Here is a 19723-nt window from a genome sequence, read left to right on the forward strand (position 1 = left end):
TATATATATACACACACAGAATCAGATCTAACAGGCAGAAAATTGAGTAGGGGTACCGCCAAATAAAATAAATTACTTAGGGGTGGGTGCCATTATTAAAAAAAGGTTGAAAACCACTGGGTTAGGCCCTTCTGTGGTATTATTGCAGATAAACTTGTTAGGCTTAAGTACTTTTCACTGCTCTGCATTAAGTTCTTTAAATAAGTATGGACCAAGGATGAAATGAATGGTGAACTCACATAAAATTCTCACGTTCATTGCACAAAGTGGGAGTTTGAAACTCCCACTTTCATGTCATGAAGGGGTAGTTTGATGAGTGTGTGGGATTAATTCTGGGCAAATAACATAATCTTGTGTGTACACACCACCTGACAGTAAATTGTGCTTCATCTATCCACAGGATGTTGTGGAGCAATTCTTCATCCTCTTTCTACTTGGCAAGAAATTGTTGTGCAAAGTAGTTGATGAGAAACAGTAAATATGTACTAGCTGTTGTTGTTGTTGTTATTTGGTTTTTAGGAGCATTAGCAACTAAGGCCATATTGCTCCGGGAATATGCGGTGGTCATTCCCTTGACCTTTCCGCATCCTCCGTATTTGGTGGTGACGGGCTCGAACCCCGGTCTAAATCAAGAAGTGTGCGCTACGCACTGCTGCTCCTTCCCACCTGGCTACGGAGGCGCCCATATGTACTGGCAGAGTGCCTTCTGGATTTCTGCTCCTCTGCTTCAACAAAGGTTCCCACAGTGGAAAAAGGTTGTCTTTTATTCAGTCTATTACATGTGCAGCCTGCAGCTTCACATTTCTCTGTTAGATTTCTCACAGCTTGACCTGGAACATGAACATGATGGAGATTATGTACAAAAGATTTCATTCGACATTCCTGTAACCACAGCATCAGTATTGTATCTGTATATACTAATTCTCTACTGACTTATATCACACCCACTTTTCGATGTCATTGTATTCTTTAGATTAATAAACCATCATCCTACACTTGGCAGCACAAATATTAACTATGCAGTTATACAAGTCCAGTGGTGGATATTTCAAGTGCACAACTAATTTTAGAATTTAAACTCTTTCTAAAAGTACTTTGAGAAATATAAGGCCACAAACCCTATAAGTTATTACATTGTGAATATTAATTTTATTAATTCATATACAGTCCAACTTGGTTATAACAAGCATCGACTGACAAAATTTCCTCGTTATAACCATTACTCACTATATCAGTGATGAGTTAAATCTACTTCCTATTTTTTAAATTCTCAATAGCTTGATTAAAAGATAGATTCAAAAAACAAAAGAAATATCAGAGAAAAAAAAATAATATTAGTATATATCTACATATGAGTTGTATTAATATGCTTGTATTTGGTTTTTTAATCAATTCAGCCAACTGTCGTTACATACAAAATCATTGCATCCAAATTGTTTAGCAAATTTTTCCACTTGAGCCTTCAAGATTGGACTGTCTATTGAAAATCCAGCACTTCTTTGTGTAGTGAACCATTGAAGCAATGTTTCATCGATGTTTGTAACCTCGCACTTTCTAAATTTTTTTCTTTTATTCCCAGTTATGTTCTTTTCCTGTGCCGATATGTAAATATGTTTATTCTTCCACAATGTTGATACTGTTGAAGAGGACAAAGAAAACTTTTTACACACTTCAACATTTTTTAAACCACGTTCTAACTCACAAATAATTTTGATTTTTTTGTGAATTGAGAGACACTTTCTTTTGTTAGTAGCCATATTTCCAAAGGAAGGATTCGTTTTTAACTGAATTTACTTTAAAATGACAGTAAAGTGATCTGCATACAAAGTTCTTAGAAGTCCTTAAATGCATACAGCATTCTTAGAAGTTCCATTTCCAAAATTTTGGAAGTCCCAAAATGTGTACAAAGTTCTTAGAAGTTCCCTTTCCAAAATTCTTAGAAGTCCCGAAATAAATTTATGGTTCAGTGAATACAAGACAATCTGTAAATAGGGTAATGCAACAAGCGGAATGCCAGTGTACTATTTTATAGCTACCGTTCCCGAAAGGACAAAGTCATAAACTGGCTGATAATCTGATGCAGGCGGTAATAAAAGCTAAGTCGCCCTTTTCATTTTTGTCTCTTCCAAGAATTGGGTTTTTTTGACTACCGGAGCAATTAAGAATGTTTGCATAGTTACCAAAATTCGTATGGTATATCCATGTAATGTGCTCGTTATAACAGTGTGCAATTGTATGGGAATATGCTTAAAATAAAATCATTATAGCGTTTTGCTTGTTACAGCCGTGATCTCATTATTTCCATGCTCGTTATAACCAAATTCGACTGTATTATATTTTATTAATGCATTGTGTTAAGAGAGAAAAGATATTTAGAATACTATATTATGTTAAGAATCCAAATTATTAACAAAGATTGTAATTAATTATACACAAGTGTAAAAAAAAAATAGTCTTAAAATCCATTTGGTGAAATTTTTTATTTCTGTATCTAGGGGATCAATTTTGTACTAGAACCTGGTCAGGTAGTGGCATTTGTTGGCCCATCTGGTGGAGGAAAATCAACTATAGCAAGTCTTATAGAAAGGTTTTATGATGCTGATGAAGGCCAAATATTATTTGGTAACTACATTCATATTTTTATTTTTACCGAAAATGTTAATATGTTTTACAAGCTTTTTGTATCTGGTCCTTTGAGGTACATCATGAATATTCTTCCAGAGATGAAAGCCAAGGAGGCCTGTACATGTCATAATGTTAACCAGTATTGAAGATCCCAAGCACTGATGGAAGATTATCTTCTGCCATGTTTGATTAGGGGTGCAGGATTTTGGTAGACCTATTGGTCTGTGGTAACCAGAAACTGCTGCTATGGCTGAGCTTTGTGAAACTAGGTGTTGTAACATAGTGATTGATTTTTTACAAGAATAATACCACCACCTTGCTTATTGGCAGTCTGAACTAACAAGAGCCACAATTGGGCTCTAGGACAAAGTTCTTGTATTTCCCAACCTATCTGTTATTTGATAGACTTTGTAGATGTAATTTGCAGCCCCTCACAAAATTAGTATTAGTCTTAGTATTAATTGTGGTAAAATGATGCAAGAAAGCAGTCTTATACAGCATTAACCAAAAAAAAAAAAACCGTTTCATCTATCCATCCTGTCAAATAGTTTGTACAATTCTTCTCTGAATTTATTCAAACTATCCACCACAACAATGGATGGTAGCTTGTTCCACCAATCAACCAGCCATTGTCTGAGGGTAAACTTCTGTATATCTATTCTGTAGCCATCCTTCCTCAATTTGAATTTATGCCCCCCCCTCATGAACTATTAGACAAGAGGAAGAATCCTATTAGCATGGAGTTTGCTCAAGCCATTCAAAGCTTTAAACACCTCAATCAGATCACCTCGCAGGAGCCTAGTCTCCAGATGCTGCAATTTTCAGAACTGAAGCCCTTCTTGATAAGAGCACCCTTTTGTTCTGCTCATCAATCTCATTGCATTTCTCTGTTTCATTAGAGGAGGGAAACAAGATTGATGAGGGAACACAAAACTCCTTCATAAAATGAGGCCTCCAAACCTGAATGCAGTGTTCAAGATGGCCTGACAATTGCCTTATATGATGGAATAATTACCTCCTTATTCCTGCAAGCAGAATTCTCGTATATCATTGAAAAAACCCCATGAGTGACCTGACAGCTTGTCTGCACTATTAATATAAGTAAAGAAGTCTTTGCTGCTTTTTATATAGTTTTTATAGTGTTTTTTTATATTGTATATGACTTGCATATTTTCCCAGTAAGAGGTATTGTACTCTGTGGAGGTGATATGGATAAAAAAAAAAAATAGTCATGTAAATTCTCCATACCTGTGAAGTATTAGTTATTATGGAAATTCTGTGCTACTTAAAGAACTTCATATTGGACTGCATAACTACCCCAGGTCCTTTTCATTTTACCCTACCCTAAGTTTATTCCACAAATTTAAAAATTAATCTGGGATTACTGCTACTCATTGTGCAGTACCTTGAATTTGTCAATGCCATTATTTTCCCTGGAACAGAAGTTAAGCTAACAGGTCTGTAATTACTCATGCCATTGAAATCACGAGTACCTTCCACTTAGAACTTTGTTGGTTGCACTCACAACAAAACCACACTTACAGTACATGTGAAGGTATCATTATGGGATGTTTTTCTTTTAAAAAGCAGATTTTGATCAGAAAACTATATTGTTACCTACAATATAAGTGACTAAAAGTTTGGGTATTCATGATCAGTCAGTATGACCACTAGTTATAATTTTAATATGTAGTTATGCAGTATTGAATGGGTCAGTGCCTTTGCACGTTTTGTTCATAGTGAACTGTCCAAGTTGATAATTGTCATCATTTTAATTGTATCTCATATTGTGGATACCTCCACAACGAGTGGCTGAGGTATTGCACTATTACACACCATCAGGCATTTCTCATATTTTATCCACAATAAAAAATTTTCTGCGCTGTTTTTCCTGGTTAGGGGGCCAGCAACATGGATGGAATACTTGTTCCTCCATGCTGATATGCCCAGCGAAATTTTTTTTTTTTTTTTTACAAGCCGGCTGGCCAGGCCTGACGCTCTTGATTTTATTTTGGTGTTTTCTTCACCCAACGTCACTGCAAGTGTTTATCGTATTTAGCAGTCACGGGCTTGAACCCTGGTCCACTCAAAGAGCGCATGCCACTGCACTGTCACTCCTGACCACTCGGCTGCATCCTACCCCACATTGTATCCACAATATGAGATACGATTAAAACATTGCCAATCGACTTGGACAGCTCACTACAAACAAAACATGGTGCAAAAGGCACTGACCTGTTCAATAGTGAATCTTAAGTGTAGTCCTATGCTTCATACAAAATAATCAGTGTAGTTATGCAGTGAACATCTAAATGTTTGAGTGGAAAACCACTCAAATGTTCAAACTGAATGCTCAAACTACCAAAGGTAGTTTGAGCATTCCCCACAGTATTTATACTGTATTTATGATTGAAATCTCATAATTACAAATGCATGATGAGAAATGTGCACAGTTCTCAAATTATTTCAATGCTTACAATGAAGTGTAACTCCACAACCAAAAAACGAGGCTTTTTCTTTTGCTCTCTGTTCTACCATGCAAAGAAGACAGTCAGGTTCATTAATTATCTCTCACTTGCAAATACATTTCACTTTATATCGTAGTGATATATAGTTTTTTTTTTGCCTGCATTTCAACAGATATTTCCATGGGTAGTGTTCTTCTGAATTAGTATCTATAGTTCCACTTTTTTCTTCAAAACACATGCATAAACTAGTCAATATCTGGTGAGGAGAGATGATGAGGAGAGGGTTAGCAAACCTATTCCCTTGCTTTTGTTAGAGGCAAAGGAATGGGTTTTAATTTCAGGTAAGGGTACTGAGGCAGCTTAAAGTACTACGTGGCCTATATCAACTGAGGGAGATAGCACATGAAGATAAATACACTAGAATTATGGAATGTCTTTTAAAGCAATAGTCACAGAAGTCATGAATACTTATATACCATTAAGAAAATATTGCACAAAAGTATAGCATTTGTTAAAAATGGATGAATAATCAGCTAGCCTGTTTAATAGAGCAAAAAAGGTTGCATAGGAAAGTTAGAGTGGCAGAAAAGTACTGAATCATATATTAGCTACAAATTGATCTGCAGTAATACCACAAGGTTAGGCTGGCGAAGGCTAATTATGAGAATTCGTTGACTAAGAGTGACAAAGAATAGGGACAAGGAATTTTTTATACACGTGAATTTAAAAAAAAAAAAAAAAAAATTGCAGCTCAGATCCTTGCATAATGGGTTTAGGGAAAGCATGAAGTTAATAATATTGAAATTACAGAGGAGGATTGTTTATTAAAAAAACTTTTGGGCTTGAAGTCAGTAAGGCTCCTTTAAGATTAATTATGGGGGCAACATTAGGCCCAAGGAGAAATTCTTCTGGATTATAGAAGTGCCAGTATATCACTAATACATAAAGGTAGCTCTACAGACTTGTCATCCTAACTTCAGTGGGGGAAAATCATGGAGGAAGTGATCAAGAGTGCAATACAAGGGTCATGTAGATGGAAATGGAATTCTGTAGGAAACAGCATGGTTTTGTAAAGGAAAAAAAAAAATCATGTTTAACGATGGTTTTATATTTTGACAGTTGCCACTCATGAGCTGGATATAAGAAATACTTTTGGCATTGTTTATTTAGATTTTACCAAGCATCTGACTCAATCCCACATGAGAGGTTACTGTATAAGCTGGATCAGCTTGGGAACACAGGAAAGACCATTAGATGGATTGCATGTTATTTGTATTTATGTTTCAGACAACACTGACATAAAAGGTGCTGCAGAGCAGGAGGTTGGGATTAACGATTACTCTTCAAGTTGGGCCAATGCTAGACATGGGGTTTCCCAAAGGTCAGTTTTGGGAATGCTGCTGTTTCTGATTTTTTTTAAAAAATGATATCAATGAAGGAACGAGGGTATGATGTCAAAATTTGCAGGTGATGCCAAGATTTGGGAGAGTAGTAAATGACCAGTGCTTTTTTCAGGACAACTTAGATAGGTTTCAGGGATTTTCAGAGAAGTGGCAGCTATGTTTTAATTCAGCAAAGTGTGAGGTCTTTCACTTGGAAATACAGGCAACAAGGTGTGCCCATGCTGTCCTATTGATTTATTGAACATTTGCTTGTAAAGACTAGGGAAGTTACAATCCACTTTACAAGAAAATTGTAAGACTGCACTTGAAAGAAATACTTGCAGATGCTGACACACTTGGAATACTGGTGTCCAATTAAGGAGACACCTAAAAAATATTGAGCTTCTTGAAAGGTTCCAGAGATAGTTAACATGCCTTGGTGAGATCAGCAAAAGGGTGTTCATGTGAGGAAAGTTTTGATTATGTGGGTTTCGAGCTTGGTAACTAGTCATCTTATATGGGACCCAATTGAGGTGTATAAGGGACTGAGAGGAGAAAGTGAAATGAATGAGGGCAAATTTTCCCTGTTATGATTCCAGAACTAGTGACCATAAATTTGAATTAACTGATTAATAAATTTACCTGACTAATACTAATTTCAACTCTAATCTCACAAAATTAATTTTTCCTTTTTCTAAGTTATCTTTTCTGCTTCAATTCTTTGGAACAACCTTCCTTTGTATGTATTTTCAAAAATTTAAGTCTAATGGCAACTTCTTTCCTCTTATCCTTAAACTCTTATACGGTACTTGAGTACTGTAGGTGTCATTGAATTTTATGTTCAAAATTGCCAAAATAAAAAAAAAAATAAATAAAAAAAATATTTTAAACCTTTTATGTGAACTGCATTTTTTGTGCATAGAAGCAATACCAAGAAAGGAGTATTTTTTTAGTTGGATTGTATATGCTTGTTCAGATGAATTTTGTATGGTTGTATATAGACCAGAGGTTCCCAAACCTTTTCGGTTCACGGCACCCTTTGTGTCTCAGTAATTTTTTCACGGCACCCTTTGTGTCTCAGTAATTTTTTCACGGCACCCTTAGTGTCTCAGTAATTTTTTCACGGTACCCCTAGGCCAAAAGAAATACCTAACAATTCCGTTTATTAAGTAGTTAGGTCCAAACAGTAATGTTGTAACTGTGATGCTACAACATTACTGTTTGGATTATTAATAAGTAATGTTGAAACTGTGAACTACCTCGAGCTAGTAGTTCATGGGTTGTCCAACAGATGTTGAGTATCGCTGTGTTCTCACAAAAATTTAAAATATCCCGTGGCACCCCTGTGAGTTTGCTGCAGCATCCTGGCACACAGTTTGGGAACTGCTGATATAGACCGTTTTTAATACATTTATATTATGGACACACAAACACTGTAAAAACAGAACTGTATCTATTTTTCAATGTATGCTTTATTGGAAGATAAATTATACAAGGTTTTAATATTTTTATATGGATTCTGTAACATAATTTTTCAAAACATTTATGTTTAGTGTGTTACTGTACTGTTTATAATTTTATGGAATATTATAATTATTAAGAAATATATAATTTTTTTAAACAGGTAAAATGCAGTTTTCAACTCATTGAAATATATATTTAATATAAGATGTGCTTTGATGCTTTCATGTTATTTGTATTTATGTTTCAGACAACACTGACATAAAAGAACTAGATCCAGTTTGGCTTCGCAAGCAGATTTCTAGGGTGGAACAGGAACCAGTACTATTTGCCTGTTCACTGAGGCAAAACATTGCCTATGGTCGGGATGCTACAGAAGAAGAGGTGCAATTTAATATATTTTATGATTTTAATGACATATGTAAATGTTCAAAAACTCCAGTAAACAAAAAAAGAAAAAATATATCAAAATACACATTGTATTTGAATAAATGTATAATAAGTGAATTGATATGATGTAACCATACCATTGTGAATCAGAAGATCTTAAAGATCTAAAGATATTATGAGGATGTTTATAGGTGCTTGGACTGACTTTAAAGCACTATTGTCAAGTGGACACTATGAGATACAAGGGGAGGCAGCAGGCAGATGAGAATTAAACCAATTATTCTTTTAACAGGAGTAGGGAGACCAATCACAAAAAAAACGTAAGCTGGGAGATCCAGTCCTATATAATTAAGTGATTCATTAACAGTTATAAAAGCTCTACACTAATACTTTTAAAACGAGCAGATGTATCCCCCAAACTGTCCAGATGCAGAATACAGGAATACCTCGCATAGTGAGGTTTCGAACAGCGCGGGTTTTGCTATAGCGTGGTTTACAAATTGAAAAAAAATTAACGCGTTACGCACCAATACATTTGATATGTATGTATTATGATGCCAATGCGTTATGGAATAAAGGGCAGTGAGGTCATTCACTGGGTGTAAGCTGTACAAATATTTTTCACTGTGTATTTTTATTAAAGATTATTTTTTAAAAACATTACACCTTTTATATGCAAATATGAGTGGAAAGAAGAAATGTAATGGTGCTGAGAGTTCTTCTAGATTCAAACATCGAACGAAGTATGAAAGTAAGAAAGTAAGTTACAAAATGATATTCGATGTTATAGATATATATGCAGATAAAAAGAAGAAAAAACTGTGCAAACTAAGCTGATCAGTTATTTTTCAAAAAAAAATACAGTGCATACTTCACTTATATTCTTTTGGTATGTACATACTGCAATAAAATCATTTGTACTGTAACTTACTAGTATTTTTCATTTTTATCATTTTAATTTCTTTTTTTGCAAAAACTTCGTGTGCATCAATTTATGGTAAACAAACACCTATATATTTTTGCAACTCGACCCATATAATCAAATTGTCGGAATGAATTACATTAACATACATACTAATAATACCTCGATCAGCGTGGTTTCGCATAGCATGGTATTCCTGTAAACAAATCAAAAAGTAGCTGAAATTTTATTTATCATGTAACAGCATTAGCAGGTAAAAAAAATAAATAATGAACAATTGAGAAAAGACTGTGTAAGAGATAAAGTTTCACTTTGAAACACAACATAAATTAACCATTGTAATTTGTTCACACAGAAGGAGAAATATAATATTTTCTACAATTCATGTCAAGTGAAGACCAATATAAGTTTTTAAAATGGCACTCAAAAAGTTCTTAGAAAATCTATTACATTGTATCATAATGTTTTTCAACAAGTTACTGACCACAAGGTGGTAGTAGTAGTAGTAGTGGCATGTGATGCAAGAAAGCAAGTGTATGAGCTTATGCAGCATCAGCCAAAAAAAAAAAAAAAAAAAATCACACCATTCCCTCCAAATGCCTGTCCAGTTCCTCCTTAAATTTATTCAACCTATCAGCTTCCACAACGACAGATGGAAGTTTCTTCCAGCAATTAACCACCCGCTGGCTAAAGGCAAATTTCCGCACATCTATTCTACATCTGTCTTTTCTTAATTTGAATTTATGCCCCCTTAGGTTTGTAATCTGAACAAGTGGAAGGATCTCATCAGAATTCAGCGTGCTCAACCCATTCAAGGCCTTATACATCTCAATCAGATCACCGCATAGGTGCCTAGTCTCCAGCCACTGCAATTTTCAGAACTTAAGCCTCTCTTGGTAAGAGGATCCCTTCATTCCCCTCACCAATCTTGTTGCCCTTCTCTGTACACGCTCAAGTAAATCTACATCCTTCCTAAAATGAGGCCTCCAGACCTGTACGCAGTACTCAAGGCATGGCCTGATCATTGCCTTATACAGAGGGATAATCACCTCCTTTTCCCTGCTAGCAAAATTCCTATATATCATTGACAAAACCCCATGACCTGCCCTGGCAGCCTGTCTGCATTGCTCAGAAAACTTCATATCTGCCTGCACAATTACTCCCAGATCTTTTTCATTTTCTACCACCTTAAGTGTAGTACCACACAGTTGGTACGTTTCTCTGGGGTTACTTCTACCCATATGCAGTACTTTGCATTCGTCAAGGTTAAACTTCAGTTGCCACTTCTTAGCCCATCTGCCCAAATTATCTAGATCCTGTTGCAGTAGCACACTGCCATTACTGTCATTAACAGGCGCCTCCGTAGCCAGGTGGGAAGGAGCAGCAGTGCGTAGCACACGCTTCTTGATTAGACCGGGGTTTGAGCCCGTCACCACCAAATACGGAGGATGTGGAAAGGTCAGGGAATGACCACCGCATATCCCGGAGCAATATGGCCTTAGTTGCTAATGCTCCTAAAAACCAAATAACAAACAAACAAACTGTCATTAACAACCCTGTCAACCTTTGTATCATCTGCAAACTTCGACATTAAGCCTGATATACCTTCATCAATATCATTGATAAATATACAAAACAACAGTGGACCCAACACCGAACCCTGTGGGACTCCACTAATAACATTAGTCCACAAAGAGCAGCACCCATTGATTACCACCCTCTGTCTTCTCCCACTTAACCATCCTTTTATCCATTGTAGTAACTTACCCTTAATACCATTCTGCTCCAATTTGTACAATAGTTTTCCATGTGCAACAGTGTCAAAGGTTTTCCTGAAATCCAAATATATGATATCAAAATTATTTTTTGCATCCAGTTCCTTTGTAACGACATCATAAAAACCAATCAAATTTGTCAGACAAGACTTTCCCTTAACAAACCCATGCTGTGTCTGAATTATTGCTGCAGTCTTGTCTAGATGATCCTGTAATGCATCTTTAACCAGTGACTCCATTATTTTACCCGGAACAGAAGTTAAACTAACTGGTCTGTAATTACTTGTGTCACCCTTCGATCCCCCTTTGTGAATTGGGGATACATTTGCACATCTCCAGTCTGTGGGGACCTCCCCTGAGTCCAAGGATGCTCTCATAATTATGACTAAGGGTTTGCTTAGTTGCTTTGCCGCCTCCTTTAATATAACTGGATAGATCCCATCCACCCCAAGTGCTTTTCTTATGTTTAACTTCAACAATTTCTCCTCCACTTTGCTCTCAGTTATTACAAAATCATTAAGTATCCTGCTACAATTTGACAATTAGGTTATTGACATTCAGTTTATGATGAAAGTCTTTTGAGGTACCAGTTCTAAAAAGTTAGTCTCCAAGATCATTTTAGTTAGAAGCACTTTAGTTTTTTTTTTTTTTAACTGAAATAATTTTTTTAAGATTATTTCAGTTAAAAAAAATGGCCTTATACAAAGGTAAGTTGATGATAATATGAGATGTCTAAATATTAGCTGAAATGTATACCAAACATGCACTATGCAAAGCCAAACTTTCAACAGAAAAAAAAATAATAACAATTGCTGAAATGCATATATTCTCTTTGGTAAAATACTAATATACAAAGATCTCCTGCCTACATTCCCTAAAATAGCCCTTTAGTACAGAATATAGAATGTGTGCTTTATGCAATTTGTCAAAATTCAGTTTCCAGTATGATTGTCCTATGCAGTTTGCCATATTGGTAGTCAACCTGATAAGCTATATGCCCTTGCGTTTTTGTGTTGGGGGGGGGAAGAGAATGGCAAGGTTTAGCATTAAGGTGGATCTTCAGGCCTTACCATACTTGCATACTGAATCAGGTAGATGAAGAAAAGGTACTTGTCTATTAGTCTTCCACCAGTGTAAGTTACAAGTAAGTCTAACCTATACATAAATATAAACGAACTAGAATACCTGTGGAAAATATTTCACCAAAACTGTTTCAGAGAAGAAACAAAAATTAATATCAAAGTAATTACAAAAAACTCTCCCTCGGCTCCTTTTGTTGCTGGCTAAGATGCAAGTGGGACAGACTCAGGTAATAAAATGACTGAAAATGCAATTTGATAATTGTTGTCAACTATGACAATTCTTGTTGCACTCACCTACAGTTCACTCTTGCTTGCGCATGGCTTTCAGTATTACATTGAAGTTTAATTGGATTTTGCTCACCAGTTTTATTAGCCACTCTATTTGCAAATCTTTCTCTATCAAGCTCACATTGTCTATCTGTTTCTTTTTGTCTTGCAATCCTTCACCTATTTGCTTTACTTTCAGTCACTTTTCTTATTTCAGCTGCCTTTCATCATTCTTCCAAGCTTTGTACTGCTTTTCGTTCTTGAAAGTTGTCAGTGATGTCTTTGAGAAGCAGTTTCTCCTGACATATTTTATATTTTCTAAAAATTAAAAATAAAATAAAACATTTTTGGAATTTTTTCCCCTCAGTTTTACTGCTAAATACAACCTTACAAAAGGAATCAGGTCAAAAGCTTGTTTAGTGTTTGAGTTATTCAAGTTCAAAGAGCATTCTGGATGGAGGGACATAAGCAAATTATTATATAGATAAATTTACACTGGTTAGGTTAAAGTTACTTGCAATTTACACCAGTGGAAGATAACAGACAATTACCAAAAAAAAAAAAAAAAAAAAAACAGTAAAAACAGACTGTACAACAGAATGATTATCCTCTGAGGCTCTATGATACGATTTATCAAATACTGTGGCCATCTAACAGCAAGAGTCTTCCTCCATTTGTCTACCACTACAAGATAGGAGGGGATCATTAAAACAATGCATTAAAGTATTTATTTAAATCTTAAGAGTGAGCTAAATTACATATTCAACTTGTACACACATTTTTCTGCTTATAATTGTGTGAAATTTATAATTCTAGGAGATTGCTTGGCTTCTATAACAGCATCAGTTGAAGTTATATAATGATAACCTTTATTGATACATAATAACTTTTGCTGTAAGCTAGACTGATTATTATTTTTTTTTAAAAGAGAAGGGATACTAATAGTGTTTTTTGGTATTGAAACCATATTGCTGGCTCTGTAAATTACATATTTGTGGTAAGGGTAGTTTAATTTTGATTTTGGGAAACAGAATTTTATTACCATCTTTAGAATGCCATAAATTTGGCTTTGAGGAAATGATGAGCAGATATTTAATGTTATTTGACACTGAAGTGTTATTTTGTTTATAGATAAAAATAAGAAAATTTCTGTTTATATTTCACTGTGTTACCAGAGAAGTTCCCAGCGTCATTGTAACCCTTTATTGCAGCCATCATTCCACTGCAATATTTAACAATGGGACATGCATATTGTGTAGTGGCATACAGGATCAGTCTTGCAATATGCATATTGTTTTTTTGAAAAATAAGAAGTTTTATTCATTTGTGTGCATCCCAGGATTACAAAACAGCAGGCATATTAATTGCAAATAAAAACTTGTGCAAAGTTCTGTTTAATGGGGAACTGTCTTCATTTGACTGAAGACAGTTAAGTATTATCTTAAAACATTAAGATAATACAAGTTGAAATAAGTACGTTAAATAATGCTTTTTATTAATCATTTTATTAATCAATTAATAAAAATGATTAAAAATTAATCATTTTTATTAATTATGTAATTCCTTGATTCCGTAGGTGACATTATAATTGAGTTTAACTACCATTGAGTGGCCAGTTTTATTAGTTCATTTTATTTTACCCCAGCATGACAGCAGTGTTTCATATCTATACCAAGATATAACAGGTAGTTAGATATTAAGGGACAGTGTGTAGGCACAATGGAGAGAATTACCACCTTACCACCAATGGAGAGAATATGCCAACACTTTGAGCACAGTATAATAGTCAGTATCTCGTGTGCCAGAGCATGCTGACTAGCATACTTGTCAGCACAAGTGTGTGGGACCCTGCTTCGTGTTCACACACTGCAGTGTCCACTGTATCCAGAATGCTCCAACGATCAGTAAACATCTAGCCAATGGCATTCTTTTGGCCTGGAGACAGTTTATTAACAAAAAGTGAAAAAAAAATCATACATTCTAAGAGGTGTTCCATTATTGGTTAAATGACATCTCAGTACATTAGAGGCATGCAAAGGGGTCACCATTTAACCCCGTCACAGATGGGATATAAGAGCAGGCAGACTCACTGGTTTCACTCTTGACGTTAAAAACAAGCAACTATGGGAACAGTTGGATACAGGAACACTGACATTGGAAATTTGAGGAGTGAAAAAAAAAAAAGGTTGCCCTGGTTGGTTCAGTGAGTCCTGGTCCCATTTTTCCTGTGCTAGTAGCAGGACCAGGATATGTTGACAGCAGCATGAGTCAATGGGTCCATTGTGCTAGGTGCCAACAATGCAAGCTGGCAGTGGAAATCTTAGGATGTTACAAACAGCATTGTCATCCATGAGTTAATCTAAAATTACTAATACAGGCATACCTCGGTTAACGTTACCTCTGATAACGAAGCTTCGATATAACGAAGTCCGCAATTTCAAGCCCCATTTAACATAAAAAAAAATATTCCAGTTTAATCACCTGAAATCTAAACAAACTGAAGAAATTACGGAAACCTTTGGGGCTTCTCGTGGTTGGTTCGAGAAATTTAAAAAACGGGCCAGGGTTCATAGTGTAAAATTAACAGGAGAAGCTGCAAATAAGTTTCCAGGAAAACTAAAGGAAATAATTGAACGTGAAAATTTTCCACCAAATTTGGTGTTCAGTGTTGACGAAAGCGGTTTGTTCTGGAAACGGCTACCAACAAAAAGCTTCATTTCTATTGAAGAAAAATCAGCTGCTGGGTTCAAAGCAGCCAAAGACCGTTTAACGTTACTCTTTGGATCAAATGCCTCTGGCAATTATAAATTAAAATTGTTATTAGTTTACCATTCAGAAAATCCGAGGGCGTTAAAAGGTAACATAAAAATGAATTTACATGTAATATGGAAAGCAAATAGAAAAGCGTGGGTTACCAAGGAATTATTTACTGATTGGTTTGTTAACCACTTTTGTCCTGAAGTAAAACGGTAATGTCAAAAAAAAAAACTTTGAAGAAAAAGCTCTTTTGTTGTTAGACAATGCTCCGGGACATCCTACTGATCTTAACACGTTGGACACATGCATTCCTGTCAAAGTTGTGTTTCTTCCAGCAAACACAACTTCCCTGATTCAACCATTGGATCAGGGAGTAATAGCATCATTTAAAGCTTATTATCTGCGTCGAACATTAAGCAATTTAACTGAACTAGAGGATAAAGAGGAAATGACACTTAAAACGTTTTGGAAAAACTGCACCATTAAAAACGCAATTGAAAACAAAACATTGATAGTTCTTGGAAAGAAGTCACTAAGAAATGCTTAAATGGAGTTTGGCTCAAAATATGGCCAGAAGTTGTACTAGAAGAAGAAAATAACATCCAAGAAATTAGAAATGAAGTTATCCAGATGGCTCAATCAATAGGTTTCGAAAATGTCGATGAAGAGGATGTTAAAAATTTATTGAATGCAGAAGATGATGGTTTTTCAGTGGAAGATTTAGAAAACCTTGTTAGCAACGAAGACGAAGTTAAAGAAGTTCCTGCTGAAAAAGTGTTAACAACCAAAGATTTAAAAAGGTGCTTAAATGACATTGAAAACGTTTTTAAATTTTTTTAGTGAAAATGATCCTGATTTAGGAAGAAGTTTTATTGTTAAGCGATCAGTGTTAAATGCAATAACTCCGTATAGGCAATTGTTAAATGAAAGAGAAAAAAAGCATAAGCAATCAACTGTAGACTCGTATTTTAAAATGTGATTTCACTTTGTATGTAAGTTGACTGTTTATTTTATAAAACTTTTCTTTGTTCGAAAAAAAAGCTTTTCATTTTCTTTACGTAGGAACGTATCCCTATTCTGGCCATAGTATTTTTACCTCTGAAAACGAAGTTTCGCTTAACGAAGTAATTTCGTGGAACGCATCCTATTCGTTATTCGAGGTATGCCTGTACTGTTTTTAATTGAATAACATCACCAAAAGAGGTGAATCTATTCATTAAAAATTTGGAGCTACTGCTAGTATCAGTCTCAGAGAGCAGATGATCTCTAATAGTAAACTTGCATCAAGTCAAAATGAGGTTTTAAAACATGTTTCTAAAGTGAGTATAAGTCCAAGCTTGTCACTGGAGAGAACAAAGGGTTCCCAAACAGCAAGAGAGAAAAATATAACACAGGGAAGCATTTATTATCAAATTACTTGAAAATTGTTGGTGAGCAGGTGCATCCCTTCATGCTTAGTTTACCCATCTGGTAGGCGCCTCCGTAGCCAGGTGGGAAGGAGCAGCAGTGCGTAGCACATTCTTCTTGATTAGACCGGGTTCGAGCCCATCACCACCAAATATGGAGGATGCGGAAAGGTCAGGGAATGACCACCTCCCGGAGCAATATGGCCTTAGTTGCTAATGCTCCTAAAAACCAAATAACAACAGCAACCCATCTGGTAACAGTTACTTCCAGTTTTTAATGCACCATGTTCCAAAGCATGAGCTGTTTGGGATTGGCTCCAGGAGCATGAAGATGACTATCATACTCCATTGGCTAACTCATTTGCTGTATTTCAGCTTAACTGAGTATCTGTAGAATGAGTAGGAGAATCATGGTAAGAATGCTGGGAAATCTGGGAGGATGCAGAAAGGTCAGGGAATGACCACCTCCCGGAGCAATATGGCCTTAGTTGCTAATGCTCCTAAAAACCAAATAACAACAGCAACCCATCTGGTAACAGTTACTTCCAGTTTTTAATGCACCATGTTCCAAAGCATGAGCTGTTTGGGATTGGCTCCAGGAGCATGAAGATGACTATCATACTCCATTGGCTAACTCATTTGCTGTATTTCAGCTTAACTGAGTATCTGTAGAATGAGTAGGAGATTCATGGTAAGAATGCTGGGAAATCTGAGAGAACTGCAGAATTCAGTAGTGTCTACATGACCTAGCATCCCTGTGAGGACCACTTTCAGTGCCTTTTCATGATAATTTGTGGTAAAGCAGGTGGTACTTACTGTTAGATCAACCTATCTAATAAACTGGCCACTCAGTGTACATATGAATGAATAAGAATAAATTTTAATGCTGAATTAATATAAATAATAAATATAATAACATAGTTGTTTTATAGGTTGAAGAAGTATCTAGACAAGCGAATGCATCTGAATTTATCTCCTCTTTTGAAGAAGGTTATGATACTCTTGTTGGTGAGAGAGGAATTAGGCTCTCTGGAGGACAGAAGCAGCGAATAGCCATAGCAAGAGCTCTCCTTATGAATCCAAAAGTGTTATTACTTGATGAGGTTAGAGTTTAGTTTCTTTGGCCCAAACAGTATTTAGAACTGTGTTAAAAGTTAGCATAATTTCATAATATAACTCTTTACCGCAGATGGGGCTCATTTTTATTTGAATGGTTGAGTCAATAAACAGGATTTCTGTGTGAGCTGAAAAAACTTGCTTACTTTTCTCTAGAAAAGTGGTACATCTTATATTGGCTGCCAGTTGGTATTATTTTTGAAGATTTGTGTATTTAAATTTAAAAATTCTTGTATCACTGAATTATTCTGTATCTTATAATCAGAATAAAATCAATGTGAGGGCTGCAGAAAATGAACTGGCAAGCTGCATTTTTCTTGCATGTATGAGACTTCTGATATTAGTGGCTTTATCACTGTTATCATCAAAGATGAACATTGGCCCAATGCAGAAAATTTGCAAGGAAGCAGGATACTATTTCAATGCAAGTATTGAAATAGTTTGAGTAAAGAATGCTATCCTGTGTTATTTTCTGTCTTTAGTAAAATTATTGTCTTTCCAGTGACAGAGGTTTGACTTATGCTTACTTTACAAATGACTGTTATTCATGAGTCGACCTAAAGTTACTAATTGTTTTCCATTATTCGTGAAAAACTCAAAAGCATTGTCGTAACCAGTCTCAGAGTTATTTGGGTCCTCATCAGACAACAGGTAGCCTTGATTAGCAAATTTGTGTTGAACGCAAATGTTTTTTTTTTTTTTTTCTATGCATTGCTTGACTGCCTGTTTAGATTTGATACATTTATTCACTGTTGAACACAAGATTGCCAGTTGGGGCTACTTGTTGCCTGATGAGGAGGAAAAGTATCTGAAATTGATCTCAACAGTGTCTTAAGTTTTTAATGAATTAAAGGATTTGCCTTTTTGGTGGTATTATTCAATTAAAAATGATATTAGTACTTTTAGGTTGACTTGTGGATAATACAATCATTCTAAACTAGATATAAACATAAGCTCTGTTCCTGTTACTGGAGGGACAAGATGTCCCGGACAAGTAAAGACAAAAAAAAAAAAAAATGTAATATAGAGTAGTGTTCTTTTCTCAAAATATTTCAGTACCTGTGTTTTAATGGTACACCATTTAAAAATATATTTGACATTCTTTGAATAATATTAAGTGGCAGAATTTTGTATTTTGTTTGAACAGAACTACCATTTATTACAATAATTGGCATATGTTGTCTTATAGTATATTTAGGATTTTTGAAAATTTAAAATCCTAATGTTATTTTTAACAGATTATTATTATTTAATCTCTTTTAGGCAACAAGTGCTCTGGATGCAGAAAGTGAACATTTAGTTCAAGAGGCTATTGATAGGGCAATGCGTGGACGGTCTGTATTAATAATTGCACATAGGCTTTCAACTGTAAGAAATGCAGATTTAGTTCTCGTGGTTAATCAAGGAGAAATAGTGGAGTCAGGCACTCATCAAGATTTACTTGCCCTTGATGGGGTTTATAAAAAGCTTGTATACCGCCAACTTTCTGGAACTAATTATTAGTTATCCACAGGAATGAGAAATGATAAAATCTTTTCATGCTCATGAAAAATAATTGTTGATATATTTATTGGTATATTATTAAGTTGTTTGTCAATAAGATCACAATTTTGATTTTTTGACTATTATATGCAATAATAAACTGCTTAAAATTACATTTTGAAGATTCTTTACTGATATGTTACAAGATAATTAACCTTGCACTTACTGATATTTTTTGCATTTTATTCATAGAATAAAAATACTAATTGTGAAAGGTAGACCGCTAATTTATTGGGGGAGGTTAAAAACATTTTAGCCCAATATATATATATTGCAGAAATTTTTGTGAAAGACAATACTGCTAATCTTTGCTATGATTCTTCTTATATTTCATAGAAAATTTCAGGTTTGTAACTATATTTGTCTTCTTTAAATAGGGTGTTGAACTGCGGAAGGTGAATGAAGATGGTGACTGTTGAGAGAATCAAGCACTGTGCAGTCATTTGCAGTGAGTACCTTTAAAGTGAGTCACTCATTTTAAATGAGTACCTTCATTTAAAAGGAATGTCACTAAAAGAAATTCATGAAGA

General features: G+C 35.1%; 1 protein-coding gene across 1 annotated transcript in view; it reads left to right on the top strand.

The window, feature by feature from the left end:
- LOC150086017 (uncharacterized) overlaps nt 1-19165 on the top strand; it is a 210007-nt gene extending 190842 nt beyond the window's left edge. The window contains exons 13-16 of the mRNA XM_090374773.1: nt 2496-2622; nt 8187-8320; nt 17468-17638; nt 18915-19165. Coding sequence (XP_090230899.1) covers nt 2496-2622; nt 8187-8320; nt 17468-17638; nt 18915-19154 — 672 coding nt within the window. The 3' untranslated portion in view covers nt 19155-19165. The remainder of the gene's footprint in view (nt 1-2495; nt 2623-8186; nt 8321-17467; nt 17639-18914) is intronic.
- The last annotated feature ends 558 nt before the right edge of the window (nt 19166-19723 follow it).

The sequence above is a fragment of the Mastigoproctus giganteus genome, chromosome 5 (assembly GCF_048544385.1).
Source record: "Mastigoproctus giganteus isolate SK-2022 chromosome 5, ASM4854438v1, whole genome shotgun sequence".
In the NCBI taxonomy this organism is placed as follows: Eukaryota; Metazoa; Arthropoda; class Arachnida; order Uropygi; family Thelyphonidae; genus Mastigoproctus; species Mastigoproctus giganteus.